General features: G+C 58.8%; 1 protein-coding gene across 5 annotated transcripts in view; it reads right to left on the bottom strand.

The window, feature by feature from the left end:
- Window positions 1-22,792, bottom strand: part of Nfatc1 (nuclear factor of activated T cells 1) — a 102,923-nt gene that overhangs the window by 73,484 nt on the left and 6,647 nt on the right. For all 5 annotated transcript variants that reach the window (XM_027935283.3, XM_027935281.2, XM_071602590.1 and 2 more), the window contains exons 2-3: window positions 15,575-16,673; window positions 2,068-2,227 (exon numbers count right to left, since the gene is read on the bottom strand). In XM_027935283.3, coding sequence (XP_027791084.2) covers window positions 2,068-2,227; window positions 15,575-16,673 — 1,259 coding nt within the window. The remainder of the gene's footprint in view (window positions 1-2,067; window positions 2,228-15,574; window positions 16,674-22,792) is intronic.

Genomic DNA, 22,792 nt, shown 5'->3' on the forward strand with positions numbered 1-22,792 from the left:
GGCATTTCCTTTTCTTCAGGATGCAGGGGCCTGGGGGACCATTGTGCTGAAACACCACCAGCCTGCCCTGATTTGCCGCTCTCCACCAACATGTACAATTAGTTTTAGGTAATTGTGAGGATTCACTTTAAAGACACTTTAAATGACCGTTTCGCTTTCACAGTCCTCCCAAATGTCCCAGTTGCTCAGCATTGTCCGTGATGGTGGCTGGGCCGGTGGACAGCCTGGGAGCCCTGCCTGGGTGCTGGCAGTGGCATGGTGTGCGGTGCAGCCAGGCACCTCTGGAGCCCTGAGCAGACGTGGGAAGGGGTCCGTGAGCTCTCCACCCACCAACATTTCATCCTCCAAAGAACAGCACCACGACCACCACCCATCAACCGCCGTGAACGGCAAGCTCTGACCTGACCCTCTGCCCTCACTCCGAGCTCAGGCTCACGTCCCCCAGCTCCGTGGCCACTGCCCCCTCGCTCTCGGCCAGTGCCCCTCCCTGACATGATTTAGAACAAACGGGGGTGCTCAGCCATTGTTTCTCCACTGCTTGTCTCCATGCCTCCTCCTCTAACAGACTCATTTCCTCTCCTTTTTAATATCTTTTCCATTCAGCAATAATGCACTTCCATTCAGTGGAAACGTAGCCAGACGGGGAGGTAAATGCCTGTCGTTATTTAGCACAACTGAACACGCGCATTATCTGACCTGCTTCCACCTGAGAAGGTGGAGGCTGAAAATGTCAGCCGGCTGCTGTGTGCTGATGTCTCCCGCATTTTCTCACGTCAAGCAGCTAACAGAGTGGGTATTAATTGGCGTCAAGCACACGGGCCACAAATATCACCTTAACACCATCTGTGAGCACGGCTAAAGTGCTTTGCTCCTGCGCCTCGCCCGCTAATTCCAGGCGGTTGATTGCCGCGTTGGCAAACAGCCATTTGTCTCCACGTGCTCCTGCCCTCGCAGGCTTTTTATTTACCTAAATGGAATAAAATAGAAATACAGGGTGCCTACCGAGCTCCCCCTCTGGCTGGCATCATTCCCCAAATCATAGGGAATGTGTGATGCTTTGTGATGTTGGGGCACTGGAGAAAAAGGCTCTCCAAGGCTCTGTGTGGCTGGAGCCCTGTGAGATGTCCTGTACGGCAGCAGCAGCACCCTGAGAGCTGAGCCTCGGAGCACACAGGCACAGCTGGGGGGTGCTGGCCCCTCCACAGCCACCAGGATTCAATCAATGTCCAGCAGAGGAGAGACTAGCTTGGGTCTCACACCGTCCCTCTTGGCCACCACCTGCCTCCCTGGCTGTCACTGCTGGACACTCTAAGTCTGTGGCAACTGGATGCTTCCTTTGCCAAGATGTTAATCAGGCAAGGAAGTGCCACCAGAGCCACACAGGGAGAGCCTGGCCCTGCAGGGACCCTGCTACAGGTTGTCCCCTCGCCAGCTCCCTCAGATGTGGCCCAGCAGGCGGGTGAGAACAGCCTCCCTGGGTCCAGGGCCAGCAGCCCAGCACCTGCATCGCCAGCAAAAGCCAGGTGAGAAGGTGACCAGGCACTTCTGCAGAATCCTGCTGCAGGGCCAAGGCCTTCAGCAAGGAGAGGGCAGAGCCATGAAAGTCACCACCCCATGTGTCCAAGCGCATGCAGAGGTCTGCTGGGCACGCTGTCAAGCAGCCCCCTGTGCGACTGTGCACGCTCGGAGCACGGGGGGCTCGGCACGGGTCTCCCCTCCTAAAGGCAGCACAGCTTCTCCTCCCCAGCCGCAGTGCTGGGCGCCAGCCGCAGGCGTGGCACAGTCAGCCTGCCCTCAGGAGGGCTGGGCCGGGAGGTGGGGGAGGTAAGTGCACTTTGACTTTCAGTATTTCATTTACAAGGGGCTTATTGGGACACAAGGCCACGTAAGTCAAGGGCATCTCCACTGAAGAGACAATGGGACTTCTCCACTTACTTTACGTGAAATTCAGCAGAACTGGGTGGGAGGCAATGATTTTCTAAAACCCGAGGGGGAAAAGCCCGGTTAGCAGCTGTCCCAAGGCTGCCCGCTGGATGCAGGAGCACCAATGTCCGCACCGAGCCATACCTGTACAATGGGGTGTCCTCCGGCCGACGCCTTCACGGCCCCCCGGCTGCCTTCCGTCTCATAGTGAGCTCTGTGGTGGGACTTGGGCTGCACCTCAATCCGCAGCTCATACGGGCCCGAGTGGGATGGCAGCTGCCAGTCAAGGGCAGGCAGAGATGGGCTGAAAAGGAGCAGAGGCAGTTGGTTACCACGCAGGGAACCCAGTCAGTGTCCCTCACCACCACCAGCAAGAGCTGTTTGACACTCCTGATCACAGAGGGTCCTGCTCACCGAGAGCCTTGAGACCAGAGAGGCACGAGCCCGGCACATGAGGACACACAGCCGAGGTGAGCCAGTGCTCTGGAACCTCCGCCCTGTGGGGTAGGAGTGGAGAGCACCGGGGCCACACAGCCCCGCCCTGTACACCTCGGCCACAGCCGGCCCTGGAGGCCACCCTAGCCTCTCTGGGGCCCCAGCCCTGGGGGTGGCTGCCCAGGGCACTTCCTGGGGACCACCACATTACAGACGACTGCCAGCAGACCCAGGATGGGGACAGATTGCACTGCCCGCTGCATCCTCCCTGCTCCTGCCTGATGCTGCCCTGTGGTCAGAGTCTAAGGTGCTCTGAGAAGTCCTGGAAGCTCAGGAAGGAACACTGTGTTTGTCACCGTGTGGGCACAGCCTGGGCCACCACGACAGGAATGTGACCCTGAAATGCAGGGCCACAGGCACACTGAGAATCTGTAGCCCAGACAGAAACACCCCCCACCACCTGAGCCAGGGCTGCGATGGCCTCTGTGGCTTCAGGGGACCTCGACAGCAGTCAGGGCACTGCCCTGACGAGGGAAGCACTGTGATGCCTTCAGCAGCTTGTGGCCAGGCTGGCGGCTGTTTCCTGTGTTGGGTGATCACGTCATGTGCCCCGTTTCCGCCGTTTCCAGCAGGCTGCTGGGCGGAAGGAAGAGTGGCTCAGCAGAGCTCGGCCAGGAGCGGAGAAGGCCTCTGCGCAAGGTCGCTCCACGGTCCGTGGGGAGTTCGGGGCAGAGCACCTGCTGCTGGGGAGGGGGGCGGCTCTGGCCAGCGGAGAGGCCCACAGATTCTTAGTGCAGGAGGATTCGCTGGCCATCACCCCTGCCCCCTGAGCAGCAAACGGCACAGGTGTTGGGCACCGAGCATGCAAAGGGTGCACTTCCCACAGGGTACCCCTCAGCCCCGTGTCCAGGGCACCAGCTCTACTTGTGTCATATACACAGGCACGAGCAAGCTTTGATCTAGACAGAAAGACTGCCTTTGGCTACAGAAAGCAAAGATATTCTCAGGGAAAAGAAATGGGCTACACCCACCTCCCAGGAAACTAAAACAAGAGAGAGAGGGTGACAGACACAGAGGAAGGACAGACAGACAGACACACACACACGGGGGGGGGGGGGCAGGCAGGAGGGAGAGGGGTGCGCCAGGCTGCCCTGGGAAAGGCAGGGGCTTCCTGAAGGTGAAGGCTTCTGGACCCTCCCCGACTCCTACGTGAGAAGGACTCTGTGAGCAGATTTACACGGCAGTGTGCCAACAGCTTACAGTCAGGGGCTTACAAAATAAAGACTGTAACATAGACAGTTAAGGTTGTTGGTTCTGGTTGGAAACTTTCAGCATGAATCTGGCAGCTCACCAAAAACAAAACAAAACAAAACAAAAACAAAAAAAATGCAAACCTGCGCTCCCGAGACTGGAGAGAAGAGAGGTGGGCAGCCACCGTCTGCGGCCCTCTTGGGGTCTACCGCGCCCAGCTCTGTACCACCAGAACACTGACCAGCATGGTCAGCACTGCTGAAGGCCTGCGCTCAGGACGGACCATAACAGCGAACTTCAAACTCGCCTTAGACTTAATTTGTCTTTTAAAAAGTCTCAGGGAACACTGAGCAGGTGCCGAGGCCCACTTGGTCCATGCTGAGGGAAACATCTGAGGCCACCACCCACAGGCACATAAGGCCACTGGTCACACTGTCATCTGAGCCACTACTGCAGTTGGGGGAGATCCGTATCTCTACAAGAGAGATGCCTCTAGTTTCACTAAGCAGCACATGCCACGGCGTAACTGGCTTTTCTTTTAAAAGATCACTTTGTGAGCATTTTGGCATTTTGATGAAAAACAGAATCATTACGTGAATGTGATTTACAAGTTCTCAGTAACACTCATTATTTACAATAATGGTCAGTGCTCTATTGTTGAACCTTGGGTTGTTCCCAGAGCTTTGCTCTTATGAACACCAGTGATATGAATATCTGCATAATTAAATCAGGGAGCCCCTCTGAGCCCAAGGCTCCTGACGCAGCCCCTGCCCTGCCCGCACCATGAAGCCCCGCCCCCCTGCAAGTGGGCACCACAGGGGTCCCAGTGGGCTTGACTCTCTGCCAACACTACGCCCCAGAAGGGGCCCCCTGTGCTGCTGTCCACCTCTTCTTACTACACTTAAACACTTGCAAAACTGAAAACCACATGCGGTGCATGAATAACAGATATAAGTAAGATAAATATGTCTGATTCACAGGTGGTAAAAGCCCTGGAAATACCTGGACCTACTCAAGATGCCACTTCCCACAGGCTGAAGGCTGGTCTCCCCCCCCAACAGAGGGGCTGACTGTCCAGAGGCAGTGGACAGGCCATTTGAGGTAGCAGCCACTGTCACCAGGTGTGACAAGTATCTGTTACCCTTCTCTGGCCTCCTCAGAAGGTCACTTATAAAGCACGATCTCGTGACTGCATAGACTGGATGTGGGCCTCATAAACTCATGCAATCGTCGGACCTCATGAGACACTACACGTAGATCTGAAAGCGAACATTCTTTGCAAGCAATTTTTCCTCAATTCTGTGAGTTCTGAAGGCCTCGGGCTGGCAAAACAGTGTGGCTCCCAGCTTTCCTGTTCCCAGGGACAAGAAGGGCGGGCTGCCGAGCCAGCTCCTGAGAACGGAGTCACGCCTTCCAGGGCACTGCTGCAAGTGCAGTGCAGGCAGCAGCAGTCTGACCACTGCCCTGCTGAGACCCCCTCTCTGAGAAAGTCAGCCTCCTGGTGCGAGGCCTGGGGGAGGGATGTCTGAACCCGGGGTGCACAGGGCAGGGCCATGCCCTCGGGGTCCACACCAGAGAGCACAGCGGCCTCACACCCCTTTCCCACCCACTCTGGGCGCACTGCTGGCTGCCCCGAGCTCCTGGCACCGTGGCCAGGAGGCCCCCCTCGGGCCTCCGCAAGCCCCGCCAGCACCAGCCTCCGAGAGGCACAGGGAGTCACTGTGGGTGGGGTCCCAGCTCTCCCCTGCCCCCAGGCCAAGCTCATGCCAGCACAGAAGGGCTCTCGTGCCTAGTCTTGTGGAGGAAGCCCCACTGTGTCCCTGCTCTCTGCGCGTTACTCTTGTCCTTCCACCGGCACGGAAGGGCTGGGACCCGGAGCAAGTCAAGGCAGGGGGAAGCAGGGACCATAGGCACTGCTGCCCCAGAACGCAAGGTCATCTCCAGGACGACGGGCCACTACCCAGGGCGTCCGAGTCCACACGCTCCTTGCCCACTCGGGCCTAGCCGCCAAGCCTCTGGGGAGGGGCCCCTCCCCTTCCCGAGTGGGGTGGCCCACCGCCGGCCACACAGCCCAGGGCTCAGGTTTCTGCACCAGTGCCATGGCCCACCACCTCCTGGTTCAAAACGAGGCCGTTCAGACCTTCCATCAGGACAGACTGTGAAGCTAGAATCACTCAGGCAGTCAGGGTAGGGAGGTAAATCAAGTCAGGTGACCTCGGAGGCCGATTGGAGTGAGTCTGGGAAGTTGGAGACTGTCCCCTGAGGGATCTTATCAAGAGCCTGCCCCTGCTCCAACCTGTTGCCAAGGTGACCTGTCCCGGGAATTTCCCCTCCCTCCAGGGAGCTGTAAGGCGGTTACTGTGTCCCTGCCTACTCCACCTGCCCGTCCCCCTTCAGCCCACCAGTCCCCACCTTTGGCCACACCGATCATTCCCGGCCTTGTCACGTGAGCAGGAAGGAGAAAGATTGGGGGGAGGCAGGAGAACAAAGGAATCCTGGACAGAACACCTCACCTAAAAAGGCCAGAACACCTCGTTTCTGGGGACACCAGGACACCAGCTACGGCCCCTTCTCGCTCGCTGGAGAGATCTATGTGACCCCTTTTTAAATAAGCCCTGCTTCATATGCTCACCTCTGAGCGCTTCTCTGATGTTCCAGCTTCAACATGCAGAGAAGCAGTATCAACGGAACCACAAAGACATGTTCATGCCGCTCTGCCAAACACAGACCAACCCAGAACCCGAGCGAGCTCCCAGGCAGCACCGATTTAAAGGAGAAGCAGGGAATACAGGGACCAAAGAGCCAACCCAGACAGAGGCCATCGGCCAAGTCCAGCGGGGCAGAACGCGTCTCCTGCAACTTCTGCAGGGAGAAGAGCAGTGGAGAGCAGAGCGCACAGCAAGCAACCCTGAAGACTGTGCCAAGTGGCCCCTCGCCCCAATCCCAGTGACTGCTGGCCAGATGGGGAGACCCCAGCTCTGCCCAATGAAACGAAGACTCGTTGCTCTAGCAGTCGCTCTGAGGGGTCAAGAGGTGTGTTAGCTTCCAAGATGAGTTCCTGCCTTTGAGGGAGACTCACTGCCAAGGCTGCCGAGAGCCGCAGGATGCCTTGGAGCAGCCAGGCTGGGCAGCGACTGGCCTTGGAATGCGTTCAGAGCGTCCACTGGGAAGTGGCAGCCCGAGAGTCTTCAGGAAGGACTTGGAGGACAGGGCTCAGTGACCTGGGTGGTAGTCCTCAGGGCAGGAGGAGGCTCTGCCTTCCTTTACGATTGTGTTTCTAGAACACTCCACAGCAAAGGGTCTGATCTGTGTGGTCAAGAAGACTTTACAAGTCCCAAGCTCTAAGCTCTAGGGCATGCGGCCCTGTGTCTGTGGCCTGAGCTCCTAGCAGCTGTCCTCCCTACCCAGAGCTGCAGCTCTGCACCCAGCAGGGGAGACAAGACTCCAGAGAGACACCAGTGGGGACATGGAGAAGCAGGGCCAGCCTGGCCCTCCTGCCATCAGGGTGGGCTCGTCGCAGAGGGGCTCGTCCACCTGCCTCCGCCTCTTGCCTCCCATCATGGCAGCTGTGCAGGCTGACCCTCACCCACTGCTCCCAGAACCCGGGGCCCCAGGATGATGACCAGGACACCAGGGGCTCTGTTAGGTCCCTGGTTTCCACCCTGCATTGGGAGTGGCAGTGAGGCCAGAGGCCGGCACAGAGACTAGCAGGGGGCAGTCTCTGTCCCCGAGAGGGGGTGTTCCCCTGACTCAGGAGTGTAAATGAAGTCAAAGCCACAAATCAGAACTTTCAGAACACAGGCAGCAGGCGTCTGTGGAGAAACTTTTGTTCTAAATGACAGATTCAGGGTTTCAGGGAATTGGCTGCATTCTGTGGTCCCACCAAATGGGGCCTGCAGAACTTCCAAGAGGCAGATTCTTTAGCACTTTGGAAAATTCATGTTCTTCTTGCTCTGTGCCCCCGCCTCTCCTGAACGCACTAGGGTGCCCCAGGGGCTCCACTCTGCAGCGGTGGACAGTCGAGGAGCCCCATCTCACCTGCTGCCCTGCACCTGGGCCAGATGGAGAGCAGGGCAGAGGCCAGGCTGAGCCCCAGGGCCCCAGGCATACCTGGGCCCCTTGTGGACAGCTCCTGGGGTGGGGTGGGGGTTCCCTCCACTGCACAGCCAGAGCCCACCAACATCAGTCCACCTGCTGCCAAAGCCGCGGGAGACAGGGCGCCTCCGGCTCCCAAGCCTTGCTCTACTCCAGGGAAGGAAGGTGGGACTCAGGAAGGAACTCATCTTAGGCCTTCACAGTTCCAAAGAATGGATACCACACTCATATGCTCAGTCCCCTCCACCTACTAAAGGAACCAGGCTCTCAGACCAAGGAGGCCCTGCCTGTCTCAGTGCCAGTCCTCGGGCTGCAGATCACCCGCAGAGAAAAGGACATTTGGACAGATGAGTGAATGAGTGGACAGAGAGAGGAGCAACTCCCATGGGAATTGGAGCGCTGATGCCCCCCACACCTCCTCCATGGAGTCTCCTCTCAGCCGTTTCAGGGAATATGTTGTTAAAACCACAGGCCTCTGCAGAGGGTTGCTTATGGAAAACAAAAAATAAAGCAAATGAAAACAGGAACAAGAAATTTAGCATCGTAGGAGCAAATGCAGGAGGGGCACAGGCAGGCACGCCAGCGCCTGGACCTCTGGCTGATGGCTGCCGGTCAAGCTCCCAAAGGCCACTCACTTGTTCAGAGGGCACAGGCCTCCAGAGGAACTGGGTGTCTGCTAACAGTGAAGGCCAGGTTTGGAACAGCATCTCTGCTTAAGATGTGACCCTGAGCAGCAGCAGAGGCAGTGCCCCAGCCACTGTGGGAACACATTGCCACCCAGATGGACAGCCTGGAGACGGCTGCTGTTCCGGCTGCCGACACAGAGGACTGACAGCTGGATTCAGAGCCGCCTTCCCCGCTCTGGCAAAAGAGGCTCCAGGAGCCGGCAGAGGCAGCTCCTCCAGGAGCCGGCACGGACCCCCAGGCAGAGGGGTCCGTGCAGAGCCCATTGCAGGGGACAGCTCCTGCGTGGTGACATTGCCAAGAGAAGCCATCGGCCCAACTCCTTTTCATGGTTCTGGCTAAAAATAAGAATGGTGTCACTTCCTATCCCTCTCATTCTGGCCTCTGTGTGCCACCATGCCAGCACCCCCGGCACCCCAGGTGTCAGCAGGACCCTACCTCCCAGGTGGCAAGCCCCAAGAGTAGCCGGGTGCCAAGCCTCGAGCCGGGCATTGCCCACAAGACCATACCATGCCCAACCAGAGCGCTTCTGGGGGCCTCAGAGCTTCGCTTCTCCCCTGTGACTTGTTCAGGGCTGCAGTCCCCTCCCTTGCAGAGGGCACTGGCCTTGCACACGGCCCCACGGTGGGCTCCTGCACCATGGACCAGGGCCTCCTGGGCCTTCGATGCTACTGGCTGCCTGGGGCTCCTGGGCCCTCAGAGCTCGGCTCCAGGGTCATCACTATAGCCACTGCCCACTGACGGCCCCGGGGCTCTGGAAACAACCGCACTTCCTGGGTGGAAATGACATAGGTAACATAGGCATTTCCACGTGACTCAAGGTCTGCCCCAACCTTATCCTGGTGATTGGGGTGAGTCGTCTTGCTCTGGAAGCAGCAGAGGAGTAGAGGTGGACATCCACCTCTGAAACGCCTTGAACAAGCAGTGGAAAGGAGACCGGCCACTCCTAAAGTCTCCAGGCCCACACTGTGACACCACTGCCTCCCAGGAATGCATGTGTGATGTCACGTCCCAGGGAGGGACAAACAGGCCCCTCCAACAGGACTGGAACCCCACACCTGCAGAGCCAAACTGGGTCGGACCAGCACGTCCCTGTGGTATCTTAGATGGGCAAAAATCAGAGACGGGGCGGGGTCCAGGGCCTTCCTCTCTCTCCCCACACATGTGGATGGGAATCCCAAAGGCAAGGCAGGGCAAGCAGCTATGCTCTGGAGTCTAGAGGAAGCACCTACATCCAAAGGCAGCTGCAGCCACTCTATCAACACCAACAAGACTGTGTGTCCAACCACAGCATCCAGGAGATGTTTTAGAAGGGATCACCAAAAGGAAGATCCACTATGGTAGATAAGACCCCTTTTGCTCCAGACCCGAAGAAACACTAGAGATAGCTCCACTACTTTGTCTCTGAGAGTCTAGCTTTAGAGGTCACAACATTTGGTCCATGTGTCCACCCACATTAACTGGGCTGCAGGTCCCCGATTCCCACCGACTGCCTCTCTCCTCAGCTGGAGACCTGAGCAGGAGCCCAGGGTCTGTCTGTGGTCACTGGCACACACAGTGTGCACATTTCCTCCCAGCTGGGGGCTCTGAGTTTGGGAAATCACGCCTGGGCATGAGCCGGACCAGCATGGCCACCAGCCCTCCTGAGCACAGCATGGCTCCTGGATCCTTATGAGACTAGTAACTCCAGGCGTTCATGGGTGGACTTCGGGATGAATGCAAAGACATCATGTAATTGCCTGCCCTCTCTGGCCCTCTTTTGGAGTCCCCTTTCTCCTCTGAGACGCTGGAAGAACGGGGTTCATCAGGCACAGCCTCTTAGCTGAACCGTCAGCTGACCCTTCAGCCAAGAGTCAGCACTTCACACACAGCCCACACCCAGGGAGCCCAGCAGGAAGGAGGCTGTGCCCCCGCAGGTCAGGAAGCAGGAGTGGGCTCAGTGCCTCCCTGTGGCCACAGGAACACGCCTGGGGCTCCACATGCAGCCCCTGTGCTCCACGCCTGCCCTGCCCGTCGGAGGCCCTGAAAGGCCCCTTCTTCAGGGGTGCTGTCCCTGCTGGGCCCCCACAGACCTTGCTGTGCTGCCTCACAGTGCAGGTCAGTCCCATCCCTCTGCTGCCCACAGCCTCCCAGGGCTGGTGGTGAAGCCATCCCCACTGGCCCCCAACGAGTCAGGGACCCCCAGAGATGGTGTCGGGGCACACGTTCAACTCTAGGGGTTATTAACTGGGGGCCCTTACGGAGCCCTGATTCTGGCCTTGCTGCCCTTGGTGGTCAGTGGCTGTGCAGAGACCTGATGCCATCTGACACGCAGAGTGCCAGGAGGGGTGGATGTGTCGGCGAGGGCATCTTCCCACAGCCAGGGAAGAGCCCCTGCGCTCCCTGCTGTGCCCAGGAACACCAGGTTCCACGGGCTGCCAGGAAGGAAGGGTGAAGCTGCATCCCAGAGACTGCCCCCCACCCCCACCCTGAGCTGCAGTGTAGCCCCAACCTCAGGAGGATGGTGGCACCCTCACCAACACTGGGCAGGGACAGCAGAGGCCACACTGAGCATGTGCAGGGTGAGCCTGACACCCAAGCCTGCAGAGCTCCCGTCCCTCCCAGCAGGACTCCTCCTGGGCATCATGGAGCAGCCCACCTACCAAGAGAGGCGGCCCCAGCCTCACACGGGGGGGTCCAGCAATAGGACCATCTTCCCAGGCACTCGATCAGGACTTCTGTTAGCACTGAGCTCAGTGACTACGAAGAGCTAAGGGGGAGGCCCAGAGAGCCCCTGAGACAAGAGGACAGGGTGCCACGGCCAGGCTTCTGCAAGGAAGACCAGCTAGCAGCAATGCAGGCTTTGAGCTGGGCATCAGGTTCCCTCCCAGGACAGGGCAGGGCTCATACACACAGGTCCTGGGGATGGCAGTGAGTAGGCTTACATGATGGCCATGCCCTGGCCTGAAAGTGGGCTGCAAACCACAGGGCAGGCTCACGTCCCCAACTTCAGTGCTAGCCATCACTAAAGAGGTGATGCCCGCATCCCTTGGCCCACAGTGGAGGCGCCGAGGTGGCCTTGCTGGCCAGTACTTCCTGAGAACCTACGTGCTCTGGAGAAGCCCCCTATGCTGCAGCCTCCCAAGGGGCCACCAACGCCTGGGGATGTGCTACATTCTCCTCAGACATCAGAGCTGGACAGTCCAGCTGGACACCAAGGCCAGAAGCTGGGCCGCTCATCCCAGGGTCTGGGAGCCCACAGGAGCCTTGCCTCTTTCCAACACCTGCCTGCCCCAGGCCTGCATGAACACCAGGGCCACAAGCACAGCAGGTATTCTGTTTCTGCAGAAATCCCTGAGTGTAAGGGGCTTATGTTTGGAAAAAGTTATCCACCTGCAGGCTGATCTTTTTACCACTGAGAAGCCAGGGTCTTATCAGACCTGAAACTCACCCTGTGCACAGCCTCAAAGCTACCAAACTCACAGAGACCTCCAACACGACAGCCCAAACCCAGGGAAGGACAAACAGGCACTCACCGAGCAGAGGTGCACCTGCGTCTGGCCCTCTGAACCTGGCAAACGGAGAGAAGGCTGCTCACCCACCTGCCCTGCCCCTCAGAAGCCCCCTGCCTTTAACAGAGCAAGGCTCATGCCCAAGAATCCAGCTCAACAGGTGGGTTGCTGGCTGCAAAGACACAAGATTGAAACACTTCTGCTTTTCCAGAGTCAGCGCCTTTCCATCTGAACTCCCCCAGCAACTCTCCTCTTCCCAGGCCAGCTGAGGGCGGGAGACGCTGGGGCACCAGAGGCTGGGACATGCACTGTGAGGTGACAGGATGGCCTGGATGGACAGACGGTTGTGAGATTTAGTTCCTTTAGGTAAGTGCAGATATTCCTGAGAGTGACCATCTGAAAATTATATTTGGAAATACCCAGAATGTAAGCTGGCATCTCTGTCACAGGTGTTTAGACACAGGCCCTTCCTGGCCAGGGACAAGCGCCTGATGTCCCCTCCCAGTGCTGCTGCCCAGGAGATCCCACCTGCACTCCGTGCCTCGCGAAAGCCCTCTGGCTCGGGTGAAGCTCACTGTTGTGCTGTCTTCCCCGTGGAAGGCGCAGGGTGGAGGGAGCCCTGCTCCCCTGGGGCTGCCTGGCCTGAGTCTGACGATGGGAGAGAGACGAGAACTCTCAGAATTCACGGGAAGAGGAGGCTGCCTCAAGTCCCACAGCTTTCTGTGATGGTTTCTCAAGTTTCAGCGACTTTCAGCTAAACTGTAAAAAACCATTTAAATTCTTGACCAATATTCTTGCTAGTTTCACAGATCATTTCTTTGGCTGTCATAAGAATTGAATGCTGAGGGACCTCTGGGGTGCTCTGCATGGAAGAGAGGGTGCCATAAAAAGACCCCAAAAGGTGAATGTCTGCAGAACACCTAGCTCCTTGGAGAACATGAACATGGCACTTTCCACCCTAACCCTTAAACATGGGACAGACCAAAGAGCTGAGACCCGGCACCCCAGGAAGGGCCCGTGGGGGAGGATTTTCTCCCCACGCCTGCAGAGGAGAGAGCACACAGTACCCCAGGGCCACTCAGCCACGCTCACTGCCTGGTCGTGCCCATGCGCCCAGCACTTCAGGGCAGGAGTTTGGCGGCTCCCTGTCGCTGATGGAGCATATGCACATCTCATCTCCCCCGTGGCCTCCAGCTGCCCTAGAACAGCGACTGACAAGGTCTAGGGAGATGCACTGTAGGGGACCAGGAAACATATTCTGGGGTGGAACCAAAAGGGTGGGAAGAGGTGAAACTCAACCCCTTGAGAGTCTGGTACCTTCCGCATTGTGTGTGCTTGCACGGATCCCCAGAAACGTTATGAGCATCACACCTCGTCAGGCGAGCCCTGTGGCCAAGAGGACAGGTAGGAGTCACATGGCCGCAGAGCACTGCTGGTGTGCCAAGCCGAGCTCAGGCAAGGACACCCAACACTGCGCCCAGGCCAGTCTGGGACAGGCAGAGGGTGGACTGCCAGCCACTAGAAATGCCAAGGCTCCTGAGGATGCTGCTGCTGAGGACCCACGTGGTCTGGCACCGCTGTTTCCCTGGGATAGTGAGCCAGGCACCCAGGGGCTGCACTGTGTCCCCCAAACGCCTACATGAGAGTCCTAACCCCCAGCACTCAGAATGTGGCTGGATTTGGAGATGAGCCTTTAAAGAGGTGACCAAGTTAAAAGGAGGTCACCAGGGTGGGTTTGGGTCCAACAGACTGGTGTCATAAGAAGGGGGGACATCTGGACACCAGGAGACAGTGGCATCTGCAAGCCAGGGAGAGGACTCTGCTGAGGAGCTGGCCCTGTGACACCCTGGCCTCTCTCTCCAGCACAGTGCTCTGGGGAGGAGGGTCCTTTCTAGAGCCACCTGGTCCCCAGCCTGGGTGCCTGGCCATGGCAGCCCAGCATGCTGGCAAGCAGGTTCGCCTGAACTGAATTTCATGGCTTCTTAAGGCTGCCTGTGCCCAGGGAGGTAGTCACATTCCTCCTCCCTTGGTCCTCGGCGATCACCGAGTCCACGGTGAGGGACAGTGCCCCTCGCAGTCTGAGATGCAGACCATAACCTGCAGAGACCACTTGGGTTGAAATAGTCTTATTTTGAGTCCAGCACAAACTGTAAGAGTGCAGCAAGCACTGATAGTTCTCGGAGTTTTTAGAAACAATCTCTTAGTTGTAGTTGGACACAACACCTTCATTTTATTTATCTTTATGTGGTGCTGAGGATGGAACCCAGCACCTTGCACATGCTGGGTGAGTACTCCACCACTGAGCCACAATCCCAGGTACAGTTCTTATGTTGTTTAAATGCTTCCACTTGGAGTTTTTAGATTCCCCATATTAAGAATTAACCCTTGGTCCCAAGATACTCATTTTTATGAAAATGCTGGATCACTAGCCATTTAAAGCTCCCAAGACTGAAGAGAGATGCGGAGAAGGTGGCAAGGAGCTGGTGCCGGTCAGGAAGCGCGGGAGTGCGCTTCTCTCCCCAGGCCCCCAGCCAGCCTGCAGCCCCTGGTGGGGAGACGGGGCCCATCTGGGTGCTCAGCGGTCATCAGCTCTTACACTCTTCCTTTGCCACAGATTCTCAGGGGTCTCAGCAGCACCGACCCCTGCAGCTCTCTCTGGTCATGGCCTGTGGCTGCACTGTGGAGGAGAGGGCCCTGGAGATGAGGACTTCTGTGCCCAGTGGCCTCCCTGGGCACCTACCAAGGGGGCAAGCACCGCTGAAGATGGGTGGGGGTGGGTCCCAGGTGGGTCCCACCCCAGGCCTGCCTCAGGATCCCCTGATGGAAAGGCATCAAGAAACAGACAGAAGGGCAGGGCCTGGACAGCCCTGGGCTGCAGGCAGGACCCCTGGGAGTCACAACCCCCCCTGCCTGGGGACGAGGCTCCAGTCCTGACGTCAGACACCTGGCCCTCCCTGGCCTGGGCAACGTTTTCACGCCTTAGATAAAGCTGCTGGAGCCCAAAGCACCCTGCCAGGGACGCGAGCAGCCCACCTGTCGGGAAAGCTGTTCAGTCAGAAGTAAGAGCTCGGGGCTGCTGAAGTGGGCCCCAGGGAGCCCGTACCCCGTTAAAGAGAAAAGACAGCAACTCAAGACCGGAGCTTGGCACACACTTGAGCTCCCTGTTGCCAGCCCGCCAGCGAGCAGAGCCGTCTCCTGGGAGGAGGCGGCTGTGTTGTTCACCAATGCTGGCGAGGTGGCTGCTCTGGGGGATTGTTGAGCTGAGGTCCCATCTGCCCCCGAGGAGGTGACGGCAATTAAGGCGGAGAGAGGAAGTGGGTGAGCAGCAGGCGTGCACACGGGCGGGGCCTGCTGAGGTGCTTCACGGGAAACACGCTGTGCCCATGAGCTCACCACCGTGTGTCCCCAGAACTCGTAGGTTGACGTCTCCCCCTGCCCTGGACCTGTGAATCTGACCCCAACCCAATCAGGGCCTTTGCAAATGACCGAGTCACATGAGGCCGTCAGGGCAGGCCCCATGCCACAGACATCCTGTGGAAAGGGGAACCTGATGGGCTCTCGGGAAGCACCCTAAGTGCACAGAGCAGGCAGGTGGAGGTCCAGGGAGGCAGCAGGGGCCGGGAGCACCCCAAGTCAGCACCACCCTTCCTGCCCTGTGAGGAGGAGGAGCCCACCCTGTCTCCACTGCCACTCACCTCACATAGGTCGCAGGGGTCAGCGACTTGGGCTTGGCCCACTGGTAGGGGGGCTGTGGCACCGACAGGTACTGCTCACAGAAGGGGCCCTTCCGCAGGGGCTGGAAGGTGAACTCCTCGGGCGGCAGGTCGGACGTGGGCGGGGTCACACCCAGCTCCTCCCCAGTGGGCTCCGCCTTGAGTGCCACGGAGGGTACATGCTCCAGGGTGGTCTTTCGGGACTTGATGGGGACCCCCTCGCCCAGATCCAGGCTGTCAGTGGTCAGGGCGTTGATGGCCGCCACGATGGCCGAGCTGGTGTACTGGGTGGAGTTGCCAAGCCAGGTGTCCTCAGTCACGCTGACCCGGGGGGAGCCGTGTGGGGACGGCGTGGGCGAGGGGTGCGGGGAGCAGGAGGGCTGCCGGCCATTGAGGCTGTACTTGCGCTTGTTGCAGGGAGACGTGGGCCGGGAGCTGCGGGCACCCAACCAGCTTTCCTCGGTGATGCTTGTGCGGGGAGAAGTGGACGGGGAGTGTCGGGGGGAGCCCAGCAGGTGGCAGGCACCCAGGCCTCGGGGAAAGCCTTCCTCGGGGTCTGTTGTCTTAGGGGACACGCAGGGCGACTGCCACGGGGACGTCTGGGGGGACGCATACGGGTACGAGTAGTTGGACTCGTAGGACGAGGCCTCGGAGTTGCAGCTCCTGGAGGACAGGCTGCTAGCCGGGCTCAGGCAGGAGGGGTCTCTGTAGGCCTCCAGGCTGGGCAGGGTCAGGGTGGCAGTGGACGGCGACCGCTTGCAGCTGGGAAGCACGTCCTCCACCTCCACATCGTGGAAGAACTGGCTGCTGCTGTGGTGCAGGCCCAGGTACGAGGTGATCTCGATCCGGGGGCTCTCCAGAGCTGGGGCCCCGTTGGGCCGGGTGTTGCCAGAAGACAGAAAGTACCCTGCGGGCCCACTGTCCACAGCCCCTCCATACCCCGAGGGGTGCCCAGCTGCAGGGACGGCTGAAATGCCGGGAGTGGCTGTCTGGAGGTCATGGCATGGGGCTGCCAAGGAGGTGTGTGCCGCGGGCAGTGGCAGGGCAGAGCTGCTGCTGGAGGGTGCGTAACCGTAGTGCTCTGGAGGAAAGAGACAAGAAGGGTGAGTGGCCGGTCAGCAGGAGCCTGGCCCCACACGCTCTGCAGCCCAGCTTCCCAGTCCCTGGAGGCCTGGATGGGTGGGTGGTACCTTGACCCCCGGGAAGTGGGCCTCTAAGGTGTGGTGGAGGCTGTGTGGGCCAGGCCTCCCACCCGACTCCGTCCAAGCCTATCGGGGCAGCAGGGCGCTGTGAGCCAACTCTAGTGCCCTTGGCTCTTCCCACGAGACCCGCATCCCCAGCCATTCTACCTGAGTCCAAGCCCAGCCCCACTCCGGGGCACCCTCTCGGGCCCAGTTCTCTCCTCCACACACACCACAGCCCAGCACTGTGTGTCCTTGATCACTCTTCTCTCCCGTCCCGTCCTTGACCAGTAGGAAAGAAGTTTTGTGGGGCAGAACTTTTACCTGCCCTGGTCTCTGGTGCTCGCTGTCTTCAGAGTCTAGTGTACCTGACACACAAAGAGAAGGTGTTCGCTTTGCTTCATGGTGAACGGATGTGTGGACGGGATACGACGGAGGGAAGGGCGGCGTGCAGGTGCATGGGGGTGAAGGCTGCTGGGTGGACGGTTGGGGATGAATGGATGGACAGAGGGATGGATGGGCAGGTGGACAGACGGGTGAGTGAGTGCACAAGTGGGTGAATGGGGTGCATGGATAATGGATCGATAGTGGACGGGAGGGTGGGTGGGTGGGTAGATGGTGGGTCCAAGGATGGGCAGGTATGATGGACGGCAGGGGACGGAGGGCTGATGTAGAGGGGAAGGTGGAAAGAGGTATGTATTTTAGATACAGGGACCTAGACATTCAAACAGATCTAAACAGGATGATCACTGTGAAGGTACGTGATCACCAGCTCAAGGACTAGATGAAAACATGGATTCTGAAGTCCCTCTCATAGATGTCTGAGGCTAGCTTGTGTCCTAAGAATCCATTTTTTTAAAACAAAACAAACAGACGATTCTGCTGCACAGCTAGATCTAAGAATCATTGTGTATGATCATACGTCAAAATATTTTCTAGACATCAGCATTGTCCCCATTAGTAGTTTCAACAGGAAAGCTTTCCGACTGGCGAGCCCTCCCACAGCACGAGCGGCTGGGGATGAGATCCCAAGTCCGTAAGGAACAGAAGCCGTACAGGGAAACTCTCGCCCTGCCTCCTGACTCAAACGCCCGGGGGAGGCAGTGCTGTATTCAAGGCGGCTGCACTCTGTCCCTGTTCAGAAACAAGCGGGGATGAGCCCCAGGACCAGGGGGCTCAGAGCACCCATCCAAACCAATTTTATCTTCTAACACAACGGGCCTGGCTCTCAACATGGGTGGAGTTCTGTTCCTATTCCTGCTTACTTCCCCAAACAGCCACCCACCACCCTGTCTCTAAACCCATCTTCTATAACCCTCACCATCAGTTCTTTCCTGCGGACAGAACCGCCGCTCCCTCTTCCCAAGGTGACTTCTGGCAACTCCAGAGCCATGACAAGGAAAGGCAGCACAGCAGGCCGGAGGCGACCGCAGCTCTGCAGGCGGCCCCGAGTCAGCGCTGGGCTGGCCCTGCAGCCAGGCGGAAGGGCTGCGCCAGTCCTTGCCATGTGCCAGCCCCACTTCCCAATCGTCACGCCGACCCCTCAAGACAGGAAGCCAGAGTCTACTGTTAAAAGTTAGATTTCAGCCTCTGAAACGATCACCCAGAAAGCCACTTCCTGGAGAAGAAAGTAGAACGCTGAGGAAGAGGTGGCATCAGCCAGCCGGTGGCACCTGGGGTCCTACAGGGCCAAGCACTGTGCAGGCCTGGGCTTAGGGCAGTAGACGGGCTGACCCCCCGACCACCAAGCACAGCCCCGGGGAAGAACCCCGTGGACGGCAGGGACTGAGCCGCTAGGCAAGGACGCTGGCCCAAAGGAACCAAGCTGCAGCAGGCCCAGCCAGGCTCCGGTGGGAGGCTGAGGCCGGGAGGAGCAGTCCGCTTGGGCAGTCGGTGGCCCGGCTCTGTCAAAGGTCCTGCCAATGGCACCCACAGCTCTGCGGCAAGGCAGCACCCCAGGCACACACCACTGGGCTCCCTGTCCTCTCTCTCTACTGTTTTACCAAAAGATGTCAAAAGAGACACGTCAAGGGGGGAGAAGGGTGGTTCTTTATGGTCACCAACATGTCACTCTGGTGTTGAACACAGGTGACAGACACAGAGGCAAGGTGCTCCTCAGAGCCTTCCTGACGGGTCCCACATCCCAAACTGAACTTGCACTTGGGCAGCACACTCAGCACAGAGCCCTGGGATGGACAGGGCAGTGTCTCCAGGTAAGAGACTGGGCACCATCTCCTTGACCAAAGATGGACGGAGGGTTCAGGCTGTGTGCAGCACTGGCTTGAATCACCAGGCAGAGTACTGATGGTGGAAGGGAGCATGTATCTGTGAGGTAAGACTCTAGTAGGTTCCAACACATCATTTTACCATGGTGGGCCTGTCCCGGGTGGGCTCTGAGGTAAAGCGGCGCCGGCCCCTCCTCCTGGCGCAGCCCTGGGCTCGCCCTTGGCACGGAGCTTCTGCTCGCAGGCCTCCCACGGACAGGGCTTCCTCTGAAACACACCTCTCCTGGGGCTTCGCCTACTCACGGTCACCGCGCCATACCCTGCAGGCCCTTTGGGCATCTCCCAGGGTCTCCACACACAAACGAATGCCCGCCCACCCGGGAGCCTGCCCACGGGCTCCTGAGGTCCCCAAGGAAGAGCCAGGAGCCACAGGTCCCCTGTGGTCCTCTCCTCAGCATCCAGGGCCCTGGCCACCACCTGGAGCCCCATCAACTCTACAGCAGGCTGAGAGGCGCCTGTCTGGCAGGTGAGAGGGACGCAGGAAGCTTCCTCCCCAGAAGTCCCAGCGCAACATCTGCCTCTAGACACACAGCCTCAGGCAGCACATCCTGGGACTGTGGAACCAGGCCCCACCCAGGAGGAAGAGGCTGTGTCGCCCGCCGTGGCAGAGGAGAGGTGCCTAGGAACTGACACCAGAACCCCAGTGACCCTGTCCGCTCAAGGCCCTCTGCTCTGAGGCCTGAGGACACTCACATTCAAGGAAGGATGGATTTTCATTTCCAGCAAATCCAACTCCAGAGGACCAGGGATTGGGAGGCAGAGGCTGGTGGGAGATGCTGAATGTGCTTTGCAGAGGCCCCTGCCAAGGCCCACAGCAGGTGGCTTTGCAGGCTGCCAGGCCCGAAGGAGGCCAGGTGTGGCCCATCAGAGCACACCTCCCAAGACAAGACCACTCACCGCCTCAGCGACAGCGGCCCTGGGTTGAGCTGTACCTGACAGGGAAGGCCATCTGGAAGACTTCTCAGAAACGCCCAGCAATGAGCAGAGCAAACCCTGGGCTGCCCTCCCACACGACTCTCCACTCCAGCACCCTCCACCAACAGGACCGGCTTGGGCTGCCCAGGGTCTGGGAGATGGCAAGAGGATCTCAAAAAGGTTCCAGAGGAAATGGCAGGGCAGGGCAGGCAGAGGGCATGGCCCTGGGGCTGCTCTGGCCCTCCTGGGCTGCAGGAGGAGGGGTGTCTGAGAGAAGGGCGGGCAGTGTGGGGGAAATGAGGCAGGGCCTGGCTGTGCAGCACAACCCAGACCCAGGACATCCAAAGGGAGTCTTTATTCAGACCAAAGTGCTCCGACGACATCTGGTTTAATGGGGGAAGTAAAAACATTAAGGCTTTATTAAAAAACAAGAAAGATTCGCCTTGTGTGAGTTTTCCTTAAAGAAGCCACAGGTGAAGCTCAAGTGCCCGTGCCTCTGCTGATCTGCCGTCAATCAAGGAGCCCTCAGGTGCTGGCCCTCCGTGGACCAGGGAGGCCCCCTCAAGCAGAGGGCTGCCCTGCCAAGCCCACCTGCAGCTGCAGAGCTGACCGTCCCCACCGACTTCCCACCTGTCCTGTCCAAAGCGGAACTCGTTCACATGCAAGGTCAGTCTGCAGGGGATGACAGAATTCCAGCAACTTTCTTAAAAATTCTGAACAATCTCACCAACTTCTGTCAAGCCAGACAGGACTGAAGAACTTGGCTGCCACACCCAGGAATGCGCCAGCAGCCAAAGGGGCCCTCTGGCCTGCAGCGCAGGTGACTGCAGAAGAGAGTCCTGTCCTGGGCACATTCCAACTGGCACATCCTAAGATGCATCACAAAATGTGAAGCCAGCGGGCCTCCCTCTGTGGCCACTCTGCTCTCCCACTCCTCTCGGCCGCCCTCCTGTGCACACAATGCCACACTGGGTGCCGATGCCACAAAAGTGTGCAGGCTGGGAGCAGGGAGTGCAGGACACTGTGCACTGGGCTCCTGAGCTGACCAGCTTCCCTGGTCTTGCCCACCTCAGCAAGCCAGCCTGTCTGAAGGCAGGTGCACCCTTCTGTGGCGTCAGTTCTTTCAGCACCATGAAACGCAATGGCCTCTGAGCAGCCCCAGACGTAAGCGTGTGCTGTGCTTTCTATCAGGACACCTCAGCCGAGCGGCAGCCCACTCGGCAGTCTCCTGTGACCTCCAGGCACGGCCCCGAGTCAGCAGGGAAGTGCGGTCATGGAGCCCTCGCTCTGCAGAGGCCAGGATGAGCAGTACATCCACGGTGCTGCACCAGGCAGGTGCTTTCTGACAAGAAACACCCTCTCAGGCCACGGGCAGGTCCCCTCCGCTCACACCAGCTCGCTCCATCACAGAGGACTTAGTTTTCATTGTGAGGAACATCCCCTTTAGCCTTTGCTGGGGTTGAACTGCAGGACACAAGGCTAGAAATAGAACTGGAAAAAGCCTGCCAGCCAGGCCCTGTCCTCCAAACGCTGGCAGACACAGCTCTCTGCACACATACGCAGTGGGGCTGGGGTCCAGGCGAAGATGGGGCAGCACACCCGGGCATCAAACAGAAGAGACGACCCCCAATCCCTGGCAACCTTGCAGGGTGAAGCGTTACTCAGCACACCATGGCACTACCTGAGGGGATGGTGTGAGAACAGGTCAGGCTGGTGGTGTGACAGACAGCAACAGGTTCTGAGGTACTGTTGCGCTGGAGAGACTTACAGGGCAGCAGTCGGGCTCACCGCAGCAGCAGGAAGCGGCAGCCAGCGTCCCAGGACAGCTCAGCACAGCCCACGTAAGGGCCTGGGTCCTGCCCGGGCCCACCCCAGCACACACCCCTCCAGCACCACTGCGTGTTGCCCAGTTGTACAAAGAATGAAAAAGCATCCACACTGTCCCTTACTAGCTATGGTCTTCCCTGGGAAACCTGAGGTAGGACTAAAATGTCCTGCTCACACAGACAAGCCTGTCCTGGATGGAAACATCTGAGAAGGCAGCACGGCCTTGGTAGGAGAGATTGGAATGCTTTCCAGAAATGTTGACCCTCGGCAAGTCCAGGCGGGAGCCTGGGGCTCTCCTGAGCGCAAGACTTTCTTCCAGGTCTCCTGCCACAGTGGCTGGCCCTTCGACGTCTTCCTGGGGGAATGAAAACCATCCCATTGTTGAAACTGGACTTGAGAACAGAAACCTCTTCCAGATCCTGACTCTGCACTGTGCCCTTCCCACACAGGATCCTCTGAAGGCCACCAGCGGAGCTTGAGGCAGGCAGGCAGAACTGCCCATGTAGAGGTCCCGGCTCCTGCCAGGCCCAGGCTGTGGCCAGTTTCCTCCCAAGTCACCAGGGCGACGGTGCTGGCAGTGTTTAGGCAGGCCAAAATAACTTAGAAAACAGGAGCCCTGGGGCGGGAAGCTCAGCCACCTCCCAGATGACAGGCACAGCCCATTTCCTGAGCCCCAGAGGGGAGCCCAGGCCCTGCCTTCTCCCCAGGGGGGACCTGCGGCCTAGCAGGCTGGGTGGAGAAAGGAAGACGCAGGTGCTGGGAATGAACATCACTCCTGTCCTGCCCAGGACAGGATTTTAAAGACCCTCTTTTCATTCTCCCGTGAACATCTAACACTTGCACTGCTGAGCACGCTGGAAATGCACAACCACAAAACCAGGTCCTTCCCTCCAAAGAGACTCCATGAGGCCCAAGACTGTGGGTGTAGAGGTGTGAGGGGAAAGGAGGGGAAGGGCAGCGGCCCCACAGTCCACCACAGGGCAGTCCACCTA

The sequence above is a fragment of the Marmota flaviventris genome, chromosome 16 (genome assembly GCF_047511675.1).
Source record: "Marmota flaviventris isolate mMarFla1 chromosome 16, mMarFla1.hap1, whole genome shotgun sequence".
Taxonomy (NCBI): domain Eukaryota; kingdom Metazoa; phylum Chordata; class Mammalia; order Rodentia; family Sciuridae; genus Marmota; species Marmota flaviventris.